This window comes from Semicossyphus pulcher, unplaced genomic scaffold, assembly GCF_022749685.1.
Source record: "Semicossyphus pulcher isolate SPU_LCO1_2020_fin unplaced genomic scaffold, fSemPul1.0.p SCAF_14, whole genome shotgun sequence".
In the NCBI taxonomy this organism is placed as follows: domain Eukaryota; kingdom Metazoa; phylum Chordata; class Actinopteri; order Labriformes; family Labridae; genus Semicossyphus; species Semicossyphus pulcher.
Window position 1 is genome coordinate 10,455,663 of NW_027211648.1, and position 19,195 is coordinate 10,474,857.

A 19,195-nucleotide genomic window follows, 5' to 3' on the forward strand; every position below is an offset into this window, starting at 1 on the left:
ATACATATTAAAAACAAATAAAATGACTTCACTCCTTTTGCCATGAACATAAACTTCTTTCACTGGATTTACAGTTTGGATTTCACTCCACGAAATGCACCGGTTGAGCTCAGCAGTTGGATCAGGGGCCCAGGTTCACCTCCTGACCTCGGCCCCTTACTGTGTGTCGTCCACCAGTCTCTCTCCCCGTGTTCCTGACACTTATCTTCTGTCTCTCGATGTCTTGTGGTCAGGATAATAAAATTGATTCAATCATTTCATGGACAAAACTTCCACATTAAAAGTATTCCTATAATACAGATTCAACCCTCTTGTGAAGCCTTGATTAAATCACAAGGGGTCATGAGACTGAAATATTTTAAAGCTGGATGGATGAAGCAACTATTTATTGTGCACAACTTCCCCATGCAGTACAAAACATACAACTTTTGCTGTTTGTTTCTTTATAAATACAAAACGACAGAGGGATGAAGAAGCTTCCGGCAAAAGAAAATCTCTTCCTCAGGCCTTAAAAAGTTTCTCCTCCTCTGATCTCCTCGAGCTGCACCGAGTGTCGACGCAGTGACCGCCTGCTCCTCTCGCTGTTGCAGCAGGAGGTGGGAGGTTCAACCAGGGACGTGACAGAGGAGGCGGGCTGCAGCGGAGGGAGCAATCCTGGTCTAAAAGACGCCCTTGATGAAGAAGAGGGAGGTGGAGAGGAGCTGGGCGGGTGAGGCAGGTACACCATGCTCCTGCTTTTGAAAGGTGGAACCTGGAGGTGGGAGTGGTTCGCTATGGGAGGGAGGTGAAGCGGAGGAGGGACCACCGTGACAGAGGGGAGGGTGTTTCTGCGGAGTGGGGAGAGAGGAGACGGACAGGAAGGGAGTTTATCAAGAGAGCTTTTGGGGCTCCTGGGGAGGAGTCTCCTTGGGAACGCCTGAGAGGAGCTGATATCTGCGAGGGAGAGGAGCGACTGGGAAACCCTCGGAGAGAAATTCTCTTTTCCAAATCTGTAACCCCTCTCCTTCCTCTCCTCCACCCTGAACTGATAAAAATATGCCTCCTCTCCTTCCTCCCTCCTTGAATCCTCCCTGTCTTCCTCCGTCTGCTCGCTCCTCTCCTTCATACCCTCCTCGTACGCTCGGTTCAGACAGGCCAGGTTGTGAATGGTCAGCCACGGTTCGGACAGCACTCTCTGTCTGGGCGCTGGAGGGCTGCTTAACGGACTCAGCTCACAGGAGGGGGGTCTTCTGATGATGCTACTTCCTCTCTGGCCTGGTGGAAGGGAGAAGGGTTATGTTACAGTCTTATTAAAGGCAGGTTTGGAGAATTAAAACTGCCTATAAAGTATTCTTAACACACTTTTTTTTCAGGGTGCTTTTGATACACACATTGCAATAAGTTCACCTCTCCTCAGCCTGACACATTTTCACCTTCTCATCACGCAGCTAATGATTTCAACCACCAGGAATTTGTTGTCATCTGTCTAGACTTGTCTTTGTGAAACTGCGCTCTGCTATATCTAGGGCGGGCACAGTGTCTGCACACAGAGTACTGCTGATAGTACAGATCTCCATACCACAGGTGAAGCAGACAGGCCTCTATAATATTATACAGAAATCATTTAAAGACCAAGTATATTAAGATAAAAGAAGATTGCATGAGGGAGAGGCTTGTAACTGTAGAAGTGCGTTGTGTTTGGTGGAAAAGGCACAGACCAGGATTTCTTTGGAGGCGATCTCCATTTATTCTGACAGAGATAAACCAACAAGGATCCTCCGGTCAGTCAGGATAAACACAACGAGCCCCTACACAAATCAGATGTTACAGAAACAGAAAGTAAGTTTAAGCTAGCAAGGCTAAAACACAGAAATTCCTTACTTACACGATGTAGTTTACCTCCCCAGTGGAGTAAGACAACAGAAGGGGGTCAAACGTTCCACACACTGACTCTGGAGGCATTACATGTCAGGTTAAAGCTAATGACAGATGTTGTGTGATTATACTACTACAATGACATTTCATATTTGACTCTGTTACACATGCACAAACAGGACCCAATGGACATGCACTAATGGAGGGATTTCAGAGTGAGCGGAGCACCTCTCCAGCTACCAGCCCCAATTCTGCGCTCGAGCCGGCCACCCTCTGGTTCCCAAGCCAAGTCCCTACAGACTGAATCACTGTCTGCCCTTTATTATTGATAGGACAGCTGAAGAGAGACGGGAAATATGTGGAGAAGAGAGTGGGGGATAACATGCAGCGGAGGGCAGAGGGCGGGAGTTGAGCCTGCGGCCAGTGCATCAGTATGTGTGCTGCCTGCTCTACCCGCTGAGCTAAAGCAGCGCCGCACTTTAATCAGTTGTTTTGCACGTTTTAGCCCACTTACTACAAATGCCAAACACAACTGGCAATGTTTAACATTTAGGTTTTTTACATGAGATATTACAACCACTCACAGAGTTGTGTGCAGGGCCTACGGGGCCTGGGCCCACCCACTTGTACAACCGGCCCATTCTAAATGACTGGGAGAGAATTTCCTAACTTTTATTTTAAATTATTTACGTCCGAACTTAGAATGACAGTGTTCTAAAATAATAGATGTATTAGAAGATCCAAACACTAGTAACCTTCCCCAGTATGATATCAGTCATTTCTAATGAAGCAAGGCTACCAGCTGTAAAACATGCAAAAGGAGGCAAACAGTTAAAACAGTGACATTTAACAGGTAAACTTGAAATGCGCTACCACGGTGAGCATCAAAAAAGTGCTTCTTTTATCTGCACTTAAATCAGTCAGGTTTACTAACCAGGTCCCCTGAAGTTGAAGATGTTCTCTCCCTCGGGTGAGTTGGGTGAGCCCGTCTTGAGGACGATGTCAGACGGGGACATGCAGGACACCGGAGATGAGTCAGGAGACGGAGGGACATTCAGGTAACGCCTCGTCACCGGGCCTCCGTTAACACCCATCTCTGTGGCGATGATGATGATGTCACGGCCCCGGGCCTGGCAGGCATCCATCAACAGCTGAAGTACACACGGGGCTGGTTAGTACTGGAGGTACTGACTGGATTTGACCATTTTTACTCTGCATTTATTTGACAACTTACTAGTTTCTTTTCAAATTTTTGATTTAACGTACAAAACAGTTGGTCACCCTATTCACTATGATGCTTTGTTATACCTTAAAGTCCCCAAAAGTACATAACTTAGCTCCATCCTTTTGGGCCACAGACTCTCCTCTAACACATGAATTCTTAGATATAATGTAATGCTAACATACACATCTTTATTTATCATTAAAAATGTAAAATAAATGTTGCTACTACGATGAACTTCCTTTGTTTTTTCCATCCATCCAATGTTTCGATTCAGGCTTTCTTGGATGATTCCTTACGCTCTTTACGACTGACCTTCAGCGTTGGCTGATGCTGTGCGTTGATGGCGTACACCAGCGCTGAGGCTCCGGATTGGTCCTCCATGCTGGGGTCGGCTCCTGCGGCCAGCAGGGTGGACGCCACCTGAGCTCCTGCTCGCTCCATGCAGGCGTACATCAGGGCGGTGCGTCCAGAACGGTCCTGTGCGTTTGGATCTGCCTGATGCAAACAGTGGAGGACAGTAACATGTTCGTGTCCAATGAAGGCTTATCAGTGGCCCAGTAGGAATGAGGTGTCAGAGTGTTCAGACAGCTGACATTAATCTAATCTTTCTTAACCAGGGCCCTATTTTTTAATATATTTAGTTATGTAAATAACTAGTAGGTTCAAAATGTTTTGGAACTGCTCCTTTAGATTGCTTTAACCAGCTGCCGTTAAACAGCTATAATGGCAACAATATAATCCTTTGGGGCAATTACAGTCCACGAGTTACGGCCATTAAAAGTGCTTCCTTCTGCCACATACAGGCTCCGATTGTTATTCTTAATGTCTCGCAGAAAGCCTCCTTTCAGTATGAACTAAACTCTCGCTCAAGAGGGAGTCTCGCTTTGAAATCTCGTGCCTGTAAGAGGCTATAGTAAGAACTTTCAGTGGTCTTAACCTGCCTGTCTGTAATTGCCCCAAAGGCTTACATTGTAGCTATTATAGCTGTGACATGGCGGCCGGCTGAATCAATCTACTAGAGCGATTTCCAAACGGTTTGAACCTCGTAGTCATTTGCACCCGTAAACATAAGAAATAGGGCCTACGTTCAAAACACAGTAATGGCCCTTTAATGAGATCTGCTCTGCTTTTGTTGCCCTTGTGTTCTCGTTGAGCGAGAATACACTTTATGAGATGGACTCGCTGCACAGGCCTCTATGTAATCAATAATTATCTCTCCTCAGAGTACACTGTGTTGTGTTCTGCAGCACCAAATTGTTCAGACAGAGTTTAATACCTGGAAGACACAAGCAAAGATCAGGACCTGTTTACTATGCATTAAAAGAACCGTACACTTCTCTTACTGCATTTATTATGCATTACAAATACATCCAAATCAATATTCTGTTGAACTTTAGTTTATGGAAACGTGCATGCATTCTGAGCTGAGATGGGGGGATATTACCCACTGCAAACTGACCTTGTTCTGGAGCAGGTATGTGAGGAGTTTCACCGTCTCCGGCCCGGCAGGCTCCCCTCTCAGGGCCTTACAGGCAGCCAGCAGAGCCGTCTCTCCTCCCGGGTTGCACCCGTTGACCTGAGCGCCTCCTTCCACCAGCAGGCGGACCAGACGAAGCCTACCCGAGGCTGCTGCACTGATGAGGGGTCTGCAGTCCGACAGGGGGTCCCACATTGCCTGAAGGATAAAGCAAAGTCTAACTATATTCTAACTAAAAGGTTCAGGCGGTGTAGTTGAAGCATGTTGCTGGTCTGAAGAAGACTAAAGTGAGAGGATGCTAACTTTCATCTGCTCGCTCTGCCTCTGTCTCCCTATGTAACTCCTCTGTCACTTCCGTACCTGCTGGGTTGAGGGGATGTTCTCCCCACAGCCAGCGTTCAAAGTTATAAATGCTGTTGAGTCCAAAATGTCACCTGTTGCCGACACTGTGCTACAAAGACTCAGAGGCCCTTTGATATGAGTCAGCTTTGAACAGTTCCCAACTGCCTGGCTGTGACCACCATCTGCGTTCAAACACTGGCAGGGAGAGACAAATGAGACACAAATACAGTGATTACAAATGTACACATAAACGCACAGTGTTCTTTTGTTTTTGTCTCTTTTTTTTCCTCTACAAAGCACTAAGTAACTGCTCTGCTAAATATTAAAATCTGACTTGAATAAATCCAAACAGCAGAGAGGGAGAGAGACCGCCTCCAAGCACGTCTGAGACCGGGAAAAAAACACTTCAAATACCAGACGTGCAATTAAGCCAAACAGCAATTAGTTGGAGCTGATAAAATTAGCAGCAAGCATAAGCAGCAGGAAAGCATATTAATCTAATCTTTTTCTACATCTTTAACTTGCAAACATGTCATGAATTGAGGTGAAGCAAAGACAAAACCCTGAGTGTGCTTTGATTCTGTTGCTCTTTAGAGTACCTGTAAAGTCACGTGCTGTCTACTTGAGTATCTGAGATTTGCAGACTGAGACATGGGGTCTACTTACTCATCATTGCATCACTGGATGAGAGAAAAAAGCCAACCGATCCCCTCAAGCCAAATTCTGTTGCTTAAATAATTAACATCCACAAACAGGTACCAAACCAAGAACCAAGAGCAGAGCAGAGTCAATGAATCTGAGCTGAAGCTAACTACACCTGACCAGAGAGACCTTTATCCTCAGCTGCCGACAGGGCTTTCCAAAGCCCAATTCAAATTAAGAAATAAATGATATATGATAAATGATTATGTGGTTAGAGGCACAGTAAACACTGATTACAAGCTGTGTGTGATCATGATTTAGCTTAACAATTTACAAGGATTAAACAAGGACAAAGTTGGCAATTTTTTGCTTGTGAACTAAAAATAACATATCAACATTTTTGCTAGGCATTAATAGGCTATACAGACACATTTTCTGCTACTTTGTACATCAAAGACTGCATTTTAAAGCATTTTATTTTAGTTTTTATTCCACTATATTTACTTTAGTAACTTTGCTGAATCATATTATTAATACACAATAATAAGAAATAAGTACGTTTATATCTGTATAGATACAATTACCAAGCAGTATATTAAATGGTAGCATCAGTAACTGTAATACAGCTGCCCAGCATAAAGCCTACTTCAAGTTTAGCTTATATTTTTATAGCCTTTTTTTAGTTTTCACAATTTCAAATGCAGAGCTTTTAATTTTACAGAGTTTTTTCTACACTTCCTTTTTTTAAAGTTCTGATTCCTTCCCTGCATCACTGCAAGTCCTTCAATTATTGATATCGATAAAACATACAATATTGGAATAGTTTAAAAAACGTAGCAAACGTTTTTGGTTGTGTGATGCATTGTGTCCGCTTCATATCAACCTCAGTGTTTCAGTATAATACTACAAATACAGAGGTTTTATTCCTTCCAGATCTCTCCTTCAGAAACCTCCAGAACGATGAATGACCTGTTCCCACTCACATGAAAGAAATCCCCCTCCTGTGAAAGAAAGAAAATTAGCATAGTGAGAGGGAGACAGAAAAAGTAGAAGTGGTTACGTAAGCCCGACGTAACGGTTTATTTATGTCTCTTGGCCAATAAAAACTGCTCTGAGTTCAGCCGTCATGACGTAATGCGATCTACTCCAGAATAGCGCGCGGCGGAGGAGCAGCCACACGGAACCGTTTAGCATTTCTCTGGCTCCTCTCGCCAATGCGTGTTTGTTTATGCGGGATTTGTTTTGTCCGGATTTAGCGTCGTAGGGGGGATATGCGGCGGGATGTTGGCGCTAAAGGAGAAGCACTGTTACGGACTGTCCAGCGGTAAACTGAGCCTCGGCAATAACGTCTCTGTTTTTCATGTCAAACTCACTGACAGCGCGGCAAGAGCCATTGGTTCCTTTCAAAACGGCAAGGTAGGTTGTTTTTAACATTTTCTCCTCGAATAATTACCTAAAACACACATTAAGGGTTGGTTTTCTTAAACCACTTCGCCCAGGAAACCCTAACTTAAAAGCCAAGTGATAAGAGAAGGCGAGAAAGGTGGGTTTGTGATTTGCATTTTAGCCGAACTTCACTAACACCTTCCTCGGTTGTTTTCTCCCGTAAGCCTCCTTTTAGCTATGAAATGGGAATACATGTTGCATAATGCAATGCGGAAACGCTTCACAGTGTGGTGATGCTTGTAACAAGCTGCTAGCCAAGTCGTTACAAGCTGCTGGCAAGTATTATGAATGTTAATCAGTGTTGGAGTCGAGGAGGAAAGAAAGGAAACAGGCTGTTGGGGGGGAAACAGGCTGGTAGTAGGAGGGTCTTTTGAATTGCATTCAAGAGATGGAGCACTTATCATCTTTTGGTAAACATGAACAGAGTTGAAGCCAGGTTTTATCTACAGTACAGCTTATGGGAAACAGATTGAAAGACACATAGATGGTCAGATTCAAAATTAAACATATGGAAGCCTGTAGGGGACAATATTTAAATGATTATGTCAACTTGAAAATGTAATTCTACACAAGCATTATAATTTGCATAATTTGAAAATGCAATAATCTGATTTGCATTCTGATATTCACATAATCTTAATAGGATTTTCCAATTTAAAAATAAATACAGAAAAGCAATTAATTTCCCATGTCCTATCCTGCTGTGCAGTAGACAATATTTAACGTCAAATGTAAAAACGAGAATGCTATGTAACCATTAATGTAATAAGCTTTTAGATTTTCATTTAAATAAATGTCTGTTAAGTCACTATCTATCGCCGAATGAGGTAACACAATGGTGATTGAGCCTATGGCCCACTGATGACAGCCTTTACATTTTCAGAATTACAGACTGGGTGTCTGGTGCGACTTCCACAGAAAAAAATCACAAGCGGCGCCCAGTTAGTGACGTGCTTTCCATCACCCAGCAGTGGTTGGTCTGCATTTCCGGTCTCTGCAACTGTTGCGAGTAAACAGTAATCTACTATGGCTGAACAAACAAAGAAAAGATCGATGACTACAGATACAACTTCAAAAATAAGTGAAAATCCAAAGAAAAAGAAACAAATTCGACACTCAGTCTAAGACGTCACACATGCGACACTGTTTGGATATCTGGGAAGTGTGCTCCTGAAATTACCGTTTATCACCATAGATGCCGCCAAAGAGAACGAAACTTCTTCTTCGTGATTCATAACTTTTTTATCTATTTATTCAAGTTCTATTGAAGTCAAAATGTAAATTACATTTGATAATTCACTTTCGGCTTTACCTGCTCTAACGTGGACAATATTCAAACACATTCAGCATGCAGCGCCTCTGTTTATTACATCTACATTCCTCTCATTAAAGCAGGTGTTCCATTCAGACATCAATCAATCTCTTTTGACAGAGACCTTAAGCTACCTTCTGGAATGATAGATGTAATTGTAAGAAACGGATACCGTAAGCGTATATTGTTTTATTGTTTTTACATTATAGTTAAAAACCCTTGGTGTCCTGCCTACAGAGTGCATTTTGCATTTCTACTTATATGAAAAAATAATAATGCTTTTTCTTTTGTAGGCTACGCGACCATTTCAATATAGTCCTTTAATGGCTTCCATATAAAGGTTTGACCCAGTTTACAAGAAATGAATCAGAGACAGCAGGAAGTCTAAACAGAGAACTGTCACGTAAACTTCCTCAATTCAGTGATTCCTAGTAACATGGTTAGGAAAGTCCTAAATGAACAAAATTACTGCCATCCATTTCTTTCTAGTGAAACGAAAACCGCACATCTCCTGTCATACCTCACGTATTTAGTGTCAGAGTGTCATGATGAGATAGACAGGAAGTGGGGGAAAACACCCAACAGGGAGTCTAACAAGCGCACTATACTGATGTTGCTTTATTTAGCTGGTAAGTGTGGCTCTTCATAACCCACTTGGCCTGATCACAGATACATTAAAAAAAACAGCTCTGCATGTGTACAGGCCACCTGACTCACCGCTCCCATCAACAGGTGAACCCCCACCATGGAAAGGTCAATTAAACACTAGTAATCACATAGTTTCCGTCCATGTTGAAACGTGTCACTTTGGTCAGTCATTTCTGCTCTTTCCTTCAGGCTAATTCACCTCTGTGGGAGATGACAGCCTATTATTTCACCGTGTTCAGAGTATTCTCGTGTGACAAGCTGCTTGTTTGAGCAGCAGGTTGTAATAACCTTAGCCCGAGCCACACTGAGCTCTCTTCACAATCAAATTGAATTTATTTAAAGGCCAGTCATGCATAAGTGTCAGGGTACAACAGGGGTATGCGTTTCCAAGGGGAAAGATTGTCGATGAATCACTTCAATTATTTCAATTCAACTCAATTACCGGTAAGTATAAATAATGGGATGCACAAATCCAATATGCTGGATCAATATCTGTGCGGATACAGAGGTTTATGATTGGGCTGGGCATCGTTAAGGATTTCTCAATTTGATTCGATCTGATATCGATTTTTGTTAGGGGTATTTCAGTGCACCTCTAACCTGGTGCATTATCAACATTTTTAATGTTTACAATAAGAATTGACATAACATTAAAACACACAGCAGTCAACACGATATTAACAATTTCATGAATTAGACAGCTTATGAACTTTTTTCCAGTTTCAGATTTTTAGTCTGAACATTTGGCTCTTGGTTTTGAGTACACTAACCGGGCTTCAACTTGCGCGAGATTTGGCCACGAGATCTCATAGCGCGAAGATCAAAACATGGGGAAAGGCATACTGTACAACCACATGTCGAAAATACACTCACAGCCAAAGCCGATGATTACAGCGAGTAACACAAACATCAGTGGAAATCTAACTTGCATATTCATGGATGCACACAAGATAAAAAAGAGTCTGTCAGCGATCGCTGATGTCTCCGTAGTAGCTGCAGTAAACAAGTCCGGGCATGTCTCCCTCACTGCCGTGTTTCAGGGAGATGCGCTGAGTGGTGCTGCGTTCAGGAGCGCTCAGACACGTTTTTGGTTTTTTCACATATTTTTTAAAGATAAATCTCGGGATTCATTAATCGATATTGGTCGTTCAAATACTTTCATACTCACAATAAACTGTAAAATCAGAAGGATCAATATTCCCAGCCTTCATCTCTCCTGTCAGATCTTGGAGCCTACATTACCCACAATGCAACTCTATTCAGGTGTGTTTTGTAGAGATTTCTTGTAACATAGTGCCACAACAATCCATGTCCTTTACATGAAAATACCTCTAATAACTTCTACTAAATTAGATATTCAGATTTCAGCTTTGGGGAATGGAACACACAGGTTTTGGATTGGTACGCAGCACTGGCTTTAAACCTGAGTGAAGGTGTCACAATGGTGTCAGGAGAGAAGAACACTTAATGGGTTTCGAAAGAACGCTCATAAAACCACAATAAAGGATGTAGCACGAGCACAAACAGCACAGCCTGAACACATTCTAATATTTTTGCATGTATGTGCCGGTCTGTTATCAGATCTGAGGTATTTGTGTGTGTGTGTGTGTTACTATTACTATATTACTACCACACTAGCAGACACACTCAAATGATTTGTCTTCTTCTACAGGGTTGGTCTTCTCATCCCACCATCTGTTTTAATGGGAATCAAGGGGTAAGACCTGCATTACTTTCTACTAGCGGTTATTAATATAATTAACTATTTTAAATATGTTGAATCTAAGTGTTCCTCTTGTTGTGTCTCTCATTCCTGTCACAGAGAATCTCGATCCCTTGTTCAGAGAATGGAGATTCGAGGATATTCTCCTTTGGCGTGACCAACGTCGCCCGAGACAATCCGCATGGAAGCTTTGACTGCGTGCAACAGCTCAGCGCTGGGTAAATACAAACAAACAACAATCATAAAACACAGTTAGTCTGCACTTTTTAAATTTAAAGCTACCGTGAGAACCTTACGTTTTGTGTCGCTCTTTGCGATTCATGTGGACAAAGCTGCGCCATATTTATGCAGCTCTTGTCCTGAAAATGAGCAAATAGTATGTTCTGCTTTCCAACTTAGTCAAACGTATCACTCACTGTGAATCTTTGCTGTGGGAAATGTACACATAAAGCTGTGTGCTGTTAATCGCCCTGTGTGACACCGACCCTGTGGCAGCTGTGAGAGGCATTAAAAATCACTATTTGGAAATAAACAATGTTGTCTCTGAGGGTCTCCTTTGCTTGTGTAGCTTAAATTGAGGCCATTTTTAATACTTTGATAGTTGCATATTAACAAAATATCAATGTCGGATCCCATTGGTTGTAGTCTGAGATGAAATAGCCTCTGGGGACACCTGTGAACGTGCCGGGCGGTAATCGTTAAACGTCTTCCCGTCAAGACTTCCTTTTCCGCGTGCTGCATTGTTACAGAAAGAAACCGTTTCCTTGTGATTTACTTGTTATTAACGGGTCTTACCTTCGCTGAAATTTCATCATGATGCAGATTTGTAAGAAGTAAAAATGAAGCTTTGTCAGGTCTGTCCTCAAGAGGAGAAGAAAACTTTTAAAATGCTCGTTTGTTGAACGGAGGTCGGATCGATCTGGTACATTCGAGGAAATCGGGACATCTGAACGCTGAGCGGCTTTCGTGACACTGCGTCAAGGGAGTTAATCTCAAGTTCAATTTTAGATCCAGAACAGATTGTTAGCTGTTAGCATGCAGATGTCTGTTTATAGAGATTAATAAGAAGCTAAGCCGTCGTCAGCCGGGATGTTATTACGGCGGATCACGTTCCACCTCCTCATGGACTGTTTTTCTTGCATACGCCGCAGCCTGCCGAAACGTGATTGGTCAATATTACTCGAACTACAAGCGTAGTTCAAATCCTATTCTACTATGTAGAATCTGTAAATAGAGATTAACAAGTTTGCATCACGTGATCACATGAAAAGCTGCAAAATTTACTACAGCAAAGAAATGATGCCATTAAATAACAGGGAGATCAAACATGAAATACTGTAATCAAAACAGCAAGCCCGTAATCATGTTTGAAGCCGGGTGATTGAATGATTATATGTTCACTTTGTTTTTTTATGTATATAATTAACTGAGCTTCTAAACATTTTTTTAGTATTTTTAAATGTCTCCGCTTCCCCACTGCTGTGTGAAAGTCCCCCCGCTGGTACCGTCTCTCTGTTAGTCTCTTTGTAAATGCCAGAGAAAACCCAGGGAGCCTGACTGTACCGGCCTCGGACGCCCAGACGTGAATTTGATAAATGCCAAGAATTGTGAAAACCAGCTGCTAACACAAATACAAAGCGACCTTTGTGGGGAAAAAACATGAAATAGGAGACATGTAAAGTGTTTTAGTCGCATCTGCATCAGTCAGCAACAGACTGAGACAAGCTAATGATAACATGAGTCCTAAAAGTTCTGTCATTCTGCTGTCTATAACCCGCTCCTCCTCCTCCTCCTCCTCCTCCTCCTTCTCCCAGTGCTGCCGAGGAGCTGTCATGTCTCGGAGTGATTCAGAAGAAGATGACGGTCAAAGCTACGGATGACTCGTACGATAAGGCACGTCAAAGCATGGCCCAAGTTGAGGAGGAGACGCGCAGCCGAGGGGCCATTGTCATCAAGCAGAGCGGGCGCTACCGGGGTAAGACGCACAGCGACGCTCACATGTGCACGCTCCGCGCCTGCTCGGTTATACAAGAGGTATCAAAGTGGCCTGAGGACAAATTTGTACTGTGCTGATGTTGTCGGGGAAAAAAAAAAAAAAATCAGTCGGCCATATTGCATTGGTCGCCATAGCAACATGTGTGGCTACCAGTGACATGTAGTAGTAACAGCCAGTCTCTTTTTTTTTTTTAGCAATTTCTGTATTTTTATTGTATAATTTGATGTTTTAAAAGCTGCTGAGTCTGCACAAAACAAAATATGCAAACGCACGACAACCCGGTGATTTAGTATTTCTTTTTGTGTCACCGCCATCTTTCTTGTAACCGCCAAACCACTTCCCTCGAAACAGTTTCTTCAGCCAACGTCATCTTCTCTCAGCAAATGCACACACACAAGTTACACGTAGACACACTCACACAAGAGGAAGCGTGTAGAGCTAAAAGACTCGCTGCAGGCTGGTGCAACTGTGTGGTTATTTCCGAAATTAGACAGCAGCTTTTGCTCACTGAGACGTGTGTGTGTGTGTGTGTGTGTGTGTGTGTGTGTGTGTGTGTGTGTGTGTGTGTGTGTGTGTGTGTGTGCATCCTTGTGACTCGTCTGTGGGTTTCTGAAGAGGTGAAACCAGGTCTTTTCCCTTTTCATCCACCGTTCTGCCACAGGACAAATATGATCATCTTCTTCCTCTGGTGTCAGCCTGATCTAACCTGAAAAAAGAACCTTTATTTCACACAAGCTAACACGTGCATTTTAAGGACACAAAACAAAGCAGAGCACAAGCTAACCTACCTTTGATGATGGGATCATCCGCGTGTGAAGGATGTCTTTTGAAGGTATTATCGCTTTATATATTGCAAGTGCTGCTTTTGATGTCAGATTTCCTGCTCCCTTGCAGTCAAGAAGGTGACGGTGCGAGCCCCAGCCCCCGCTCTGGCCAGCCTCGCCAAGCCCCGACCCTCCGCCCAGCCTCTGGTCAGCAGCGTTAGGAAAGGAGTCGGGATGTCCAGGCCGAGGAAGAGCGTCTGCGCCTCAAACAGGAAGAGCCTTGGTGAAATGCAGGGGAGGCCGCTCAGGGAGAGGGTATCGCACCTGCTGGCTCTGAGGCCGTACAAGAGACCCGAGCTGATCTTGAGGCTGCAGACTGATGGACTGACAGCGGGAGACAAAGACATGCTGGACTCCGTACTGATGGAGGTAACTTGTTCCTTTCTTTTGCCCAAGGAGGAAAAAAGGGCTGTAAGAAAACATGAACTTGAGATCTTTTTAGTTCTAAGTCTAAACATTTAGTCTCATCAGGCCCTTCGTTTCATCATTATATGGCATAAAATCTCAATAAACAAAGCTGTGAAAAAAAAAAAGTAGTTTGAAGGGAAACAGCAGCATACAAAACTTCTAAGAAGAATTTGCATTGTTTACATATAATAATTTATTGCTTTATTGCCGTACTGCTTTACACTGTAGAAGTCCGGCCTCTTGGCACGTCCATTTTTTAAAGGCCCAAAGTATTGGAAAAATGACACTGCACTACAGTGTGTCAGACACATGTTTGAATCAAACACTAGCCCCTTTTACACTGCCAGTTCAAGTTGGGATTATAACTCCTCTGTTACACCTCGTCTTTTATGTAAAACACACAGAGGCGGAGTGGTGGAGCAAAGTCGTTCCACCTCTGAGCCGGCATCAGAGGTAGTAACAGAGGCGAAATGGCTTCGGTGTAAACGGGGGACCTAGCAGGGTGTAACAGCGCCGTGTGTGTGTATTTGAAGCTCGCACTTTTTGCTTACATGGTGTGCGCCTTTTGTTCCGCAACGCCGGAACGCAATGTAAAAACAAATGGACGGCTTTAAGCTGGTGTTGCTTGGTTCAATGTAAAATGGCAAAGACGGCGTAACGGCAGGGCTTAGTTACGGCGTTGTGGTGGAACCACAATGTTAAAAGGGCTACTGTCACTCTGTTAACAATCAAATCTACTAGAAAATGAATGAAATTAACTCAAAGCACACAAGATAACTCTTTTCTAACCCTTTTTGTCCGTTTATTTGCATGCAGGTTGGTCAGCTCAGTTGTCGAAACAACACGTATGGTCTAAAGGACGGCCTGTATAAGGAGCTGCAGAAGGACTGGCCAGGCTACAGCTCAGGAGACCAGCAACTCCTTAAACGAATCCTTGTCAGGTAAGAGAACAAGACTTTCCACCATGTTTATGTCATGACAAATACTCAGACTATGTTTTTAAGTCGAATAGGCATTCTTAACATCTTCCTGTTGCTGTGCAGGAGACTGTTTCAGCCTCAGCAGAGCCTCCTCACCGTCCCAGAAGCCCAGGTCAGTCCGCTACGAGACACCCCAAACTCCTCCCCAGCACACCGCCCAAAACCCTCCCTGCCAGAGGAATACACTGACCCCCTGCTGAGTAAGAAGCCCAGGATATCTCACATCTCAAGCAAAACAGCCAGCGACAAGCCACAAGTGAGGTCGTCCAAACCAGCAGTTCATAAAGACGTCACAGAAGCGTCGGGGAACGACAAGCGAAGGAACTCGCTCGATCCTCGAAAGCTGTTAGACTCCTTGTCGGCCGTGTGTCAGCGCGAAGAAGAAGTGGCGAAGAGGCTCAAAGCGACTCCTCCCTGTACTCTGGAGGAGCCCGACAGCACGGCAGCAGACCACCGGAAACCCAGTCCTGATCCTCCGTCCCCTCTGGTGGTGCCTGATCTGGACAGACACACAATCAAGAGGAAGAAGAGCAAACACAAACACAAAGATCAGGTGAGAACATTTTCTTTTAGTGTGTCGTTTTTTAAATTTCATGCAACACAGGTAACTGAGATTGTTCTTGTTCTGTTTGTTAGGAGAAGGATCGGTGTAGAGACAGGAAGGAAAGGAGAAAAGGGCATCGTTCAGAGGATTCAAAGAAGGAAGAGCCCTTGGACTGCACAGGTGAGTGCTGTAAGGTGTTAGAGTGGGACTTTTAAGTGTTGATATTCTGCATGTTAAAAATTCTTTCTTCTCTCTTTTAGAGCCAAGTGACATTTTGTTTGACTCTAGTCTGCTTCAAGAGGAAAGCGACACAGCAGACTACTTATCGTAAGTAATTTGGTCCAATTTTGGTACCTTGACGCAGAGTGCATCGAAGTGTCTGTTGAGATATCTCTATAGCTAATTAATTATTGTATTTTTTTAGATTAAAAAGAAGTCTGTCTGTCCTTGATCTCCTACCAATAATCACACCTTTTACACAACAAAGCCTCTGAAGGCTTTTAACTCGACTGACCTGATCACGTTGTCCCTTTGTCATGTTCCCTGCGCAGGTCGTATACAAGGATTCGCTCTCACCCCCAGAGACAGAGCTACAAGCAGGACTTTAACAGGGAGTACAGCGAGTACCGAGATCTACATGCTCGTATCGACAGCGTGACGCGGCAGTTCATGGAGCTGGACACGCAGCTTAAACAGCTACACCACGAATCGCATAAATACAAGGTAATGAAATCCAGCAGTTATAAAGAGATCTAGGTTTAGAGCAACATTCGTCCCCTGCGAGCTTGTAGGTTTGTATTTTGCTTTTCTAGCGAGAGAGGAGGTATCCAAATGTCCATAGAAACTTCTCAACTCTTCTTTTCACAAGAAGTATGTTGTCACAGAGGTAGCACATACAGACAGCTCATTTCATTGCAAACCTTTGTATTCTGAAAAGGACACTAAGGTTTCCCTCATGTCGAATGCTGTCGGGATTACAGAAGCATTAAAACAGCAGAAAGAACAAATTCATAAGATGAATCACAGAAACAACAGATCAATAAATATCAATTAAAACAGTTACAATTTGACACACACTGGCTGGAAATCAAAGTCCTAAACTCTGCAGGAGAGGGAAGAGCTTTAATCTTTACAGTGTGTTGAAGGGCTCTCCATGAGCTCGGGGCATCAACAGAAAATAAAGATCTGCCAAGTTCAGTGAAAGCTCGAGGGACTTTAAGAGCTAGCCAATCAGTGGAACGAGTCATGTAGGTTCTGAAATTCCAACCCAACAAGTTTGTGACGTGAGGAGGTAGCTTTCCATTAAGGGTCTTGAAAAGATCATTTAACTAGCTAATAGGTATTATGCTTAATTTCCAGTTTTCCCCATACAATTTAAGTGAGGTTTTTATATATATAATTAGCAGTACATTAACAGTAACATAGACCACCCACCACACATACACAACATCACCACCCACCCAAAACAATCCTTGGGTCTACAATTAAAGTTAGTCAGTCGTTTAATTCATACAGAATTATGAATAAGAAATGTAAGGATGTAACTCAATTTATAAATGCACACATGAAGGTTACTTCTTAAATAGCCAACATGTAGGACACAACAACAGTAGTCAGAGAGTAATCAAAGACACAGAGAGTAAAAATTATAAAATAAAAAAAAAGATGAATAAAAAAGAAAAGGTGTAGTAAAAAAGAAAACATACAGGGGAAAAAACAATTAAATAACAATTAGATTTAAAAGAAAGGAAGCAAAAATATAAGGTAAACATTTTAAAATAAAGATAAATAAATACATTTTAAAATAAATTTAAATACAACGTGTACAGCGTCCTCTCATGCATGCATGGTACGAAAATAAGTTCCCTCATTCATGGAAAAACATACATCCTCAGTTCTGTAGTTCCCTTTTTATTTGGACTTTTTATGCCTTTTATTATGAGAGAGAGAGAGAGAGAGGGCAGTGTGTAGTGTTGGAAACAGGGGGAGGAGAGTGGTGCCGAGGGTGGGAGTCGAACCCAGAGCCTTAAGACTAGCCAAACTTATGTTTTAGAACAGAAGTGAGCTTGTGGTTGTTCAGCAGCGTTAAAGGCAGAGTTAAAGTGTTTTGTCATCCCTTTAATATCACTAGGAACTGATTTAGAGTGATCTCATTTTTCCTCGTATAACCACATTCAGCAAATTAAATGAAAAAGTTAAATTACACAGATGTCTACATGTATTAGCCTCATTCTTATCTCTGTGTTTCTCTCATGCAGACGGTTCATGATCAAATTCTTCAAGAATATCGCAAAATTAAAAAGGTAACAACTTTTTTTCCAAAGATTGCTTCATGGGGGAAACTCCACTTCTTTCTTTTGCTGTTACATAACCAAGTCTTTTTTTGTCCCGTTAGTCCAACCCCAACTTTAACAAGGACAAGATTCACTGTGAACGTCTTCACAACAAACTGGCCCACATCAAGAAGCTCATATCAGAGTACGACCAACAACAAATCCGCGTGGATGACTCTAGTCTCAACTGAAGAGCTTAATTGTGAGGCCAGTGAAATTAGAGCGTGGGAGCTTCACGCTGCTGAAATGAAAGCCATCGAGCTGGAGTCTACGGTCTTTACGGCTAAACGTAGTCCCACGAGAGCTGCTGGAAACGCCAATGAGGCTGGGAGTCATTTGTGAGGAGCAGCAGTGGTACGCTGGGAAAATCAGCCCTTTAATGAGACATTTTTTCTTGCAGGATGGGAAGTTTTCTTAAACAAATGGTTCAACCAATGAGTTACATGATACTGCCAAGGACACATGAAGTAACAAGGCTCTTTAAGCTGAAACTCACTCTTTAAAAATGCAAACAGGTACACTGTATGTGGAAATGAGGTGCTAAGTTTAACAAAAACATGTGTAGATTCCCATCACCATCACTCATTTTCTGTGAATTAAATCAATCTGGGTGTTTGCTTCTGTGTTCTGTTCGCCATGTCAGTGTTTAAGCAGCAAGCATGAGATAACTGCACGCTGTACATACCCAGACAGCTTGTATGCAAAGCAGGTAAGAGTTCTGATCGCAGCCTCCTGAGGAAACATCTGTTCTTTGGGTTTTGTGAGTTAAGACATTTCATCTCAGTTCAAGCCAAATCCGCTCTCCATTGACTCCTGAAAGTATCGCCAGTGCCTGGAACAGTTTCTACTCCTCGACTGGATTCAAAGCATTCTGCTGTTGTCCTTAATGTGGCTTTCCTGGAGCACGGAAGACTGTTACGTCGAACATGAAATGCTGTCTTGAAGTTGTATTCAGGGAATTTACAGTGTATGTTGCAGTAAATGTTTAATGTTAAAGTTTCATTGTCAGAGGACAGAAAGTTATGGGCTTACTGTTACGTAAGGCTGAAATGGTTAAAAAAAAAAGAAGAAAAAGATGTTGCATGCTGTGTATTTTACAGAATGCATGAGGAGTAAATCAGAATTTCATGTCAGAGTTTTAAATAAATTCATTGGTATTCATTTCGTGTGATTTCTTCCTTATTAACGCTCTTTAGGTTACAATATTGCAAAAATAAAATCCCCCGTACGTGTTTATAATTTTATATTGTTACCTTATGATACCTTATATGAACCGAGTCAGTATTTTACTTTAAAGATGAGGGAGGAATTTGGTTACAGGATCTCTAAAAAGTAATCTATTCATAACAAAGCTTGAAGATCGCTGTTTTGCTTTTAATTGGTCCTTTATAATATGTATTAAATAAAAGCCTAGTCTGTTAATTTTTTCTTTTTTAATCAA

At 42.6% G+C, this 19,195-nt stretch overlaps 2 protein-coding genes across 2 annotated transcripts; one reads left to right on the forward strand and one right to left on the reverse strand.

Annotated features, from left to right (window-relative positions):
* Positions 1–508: 508 nt before the first annotated feature.
* Positions 509–11,518, reverse strand: LOC138591192 (ankyrin repeat domain-containing protein 34B). Its single transcript, XM_069661709.1, has 5 exons — positions 11,465–11,518; positions 4,539–4,754; positions 3,392–3,574; positions 2,789–3,005; positions 509–1,254 (listed from the first exon to the last, which is right to left on the reverse strand). Exons 2-5 carry the CDS (start codon positions 4,749–4,751, stop codon positions 509–511), a joined length of 1,359 nt encoding a protein of 452 aa, XP_069517810.1. The 5' UTR covers positions 4,752–4,754; positions 11,465–11,518.
* LOC138591831 (RNA polymerase II elongation factor ELL-like) lies at positions 6,751–19,155 on the forward strand. The gene is made up of 12 exons (XM_069662530.1): positions 6,751–6,956; positions 10,619–10,663; positions 10,769–10,887; positions 12,484–12,644; positions 13,560–13,858; positions 14,714–14,838; positions 14,941–15,430; positions 15,514–15,601; positions 15,682–15,748; positions 15,973–16,144; positions 17,680–17,724; positions 17,817–19,155. The coding sequence occupies exons 1-12, from the start codon at positions 6,822–6,824 to the stop codon at positions 17,943–17,945; spliced, it is 1,875 nt and encodes a 624-aa protein (XP_069518631.1). The 5' UTR covers positions 6,751–6,821; the 3' UTR covers positions 17,946–19,155.
* Positions 19,156–19,195: the final 40 nt, after the last annotated feature.

Coding starts and splice junctions, on each gene's coding strand:
- LOC138591192 (XM_069661709.1), bottom strand. CDS start 4,751: ATGTGGGACCCCCTGTCGGACTGCAGACCCCTCATCAGTGCAGCAGCC. Junction 3,006..3,391: donor AGCATCAGCCAACGCTGAAG/GTCAGTCGTAAA, acceptor TGTGTACTTCAG/CTGTTGATGGATGCCTGCCA. Junction 1,255..2,788: donor CTTCAACTTCAGGGGACCTG/GTTAGTAAACCT, acceptor CCCTTCCACCAG/GCCAGAGAGGAAGTAGCATC.
- LOC138591831 (XM_069662530.1), top strand. CDS start 6,822: ATGTTGGCGCTAAAGGAGAAGCACTGTTACGGACTGTCCAGCGGTAAA. Junction 6,957..10,618: donor GTTCCTTTCAAAACGGCAAG/GTAGGTTGTTTT, acceptor CTTCTTCTACAG/GGTTGGTCTTCTCATCCCAC. Junction 10,664..10,768: donor GTTTTAATGGGAATCAAGGG/GTAAGACCTGCA, acceptor TTCCTGTCACAG/AGAATCTCGATCCCTTGTTC.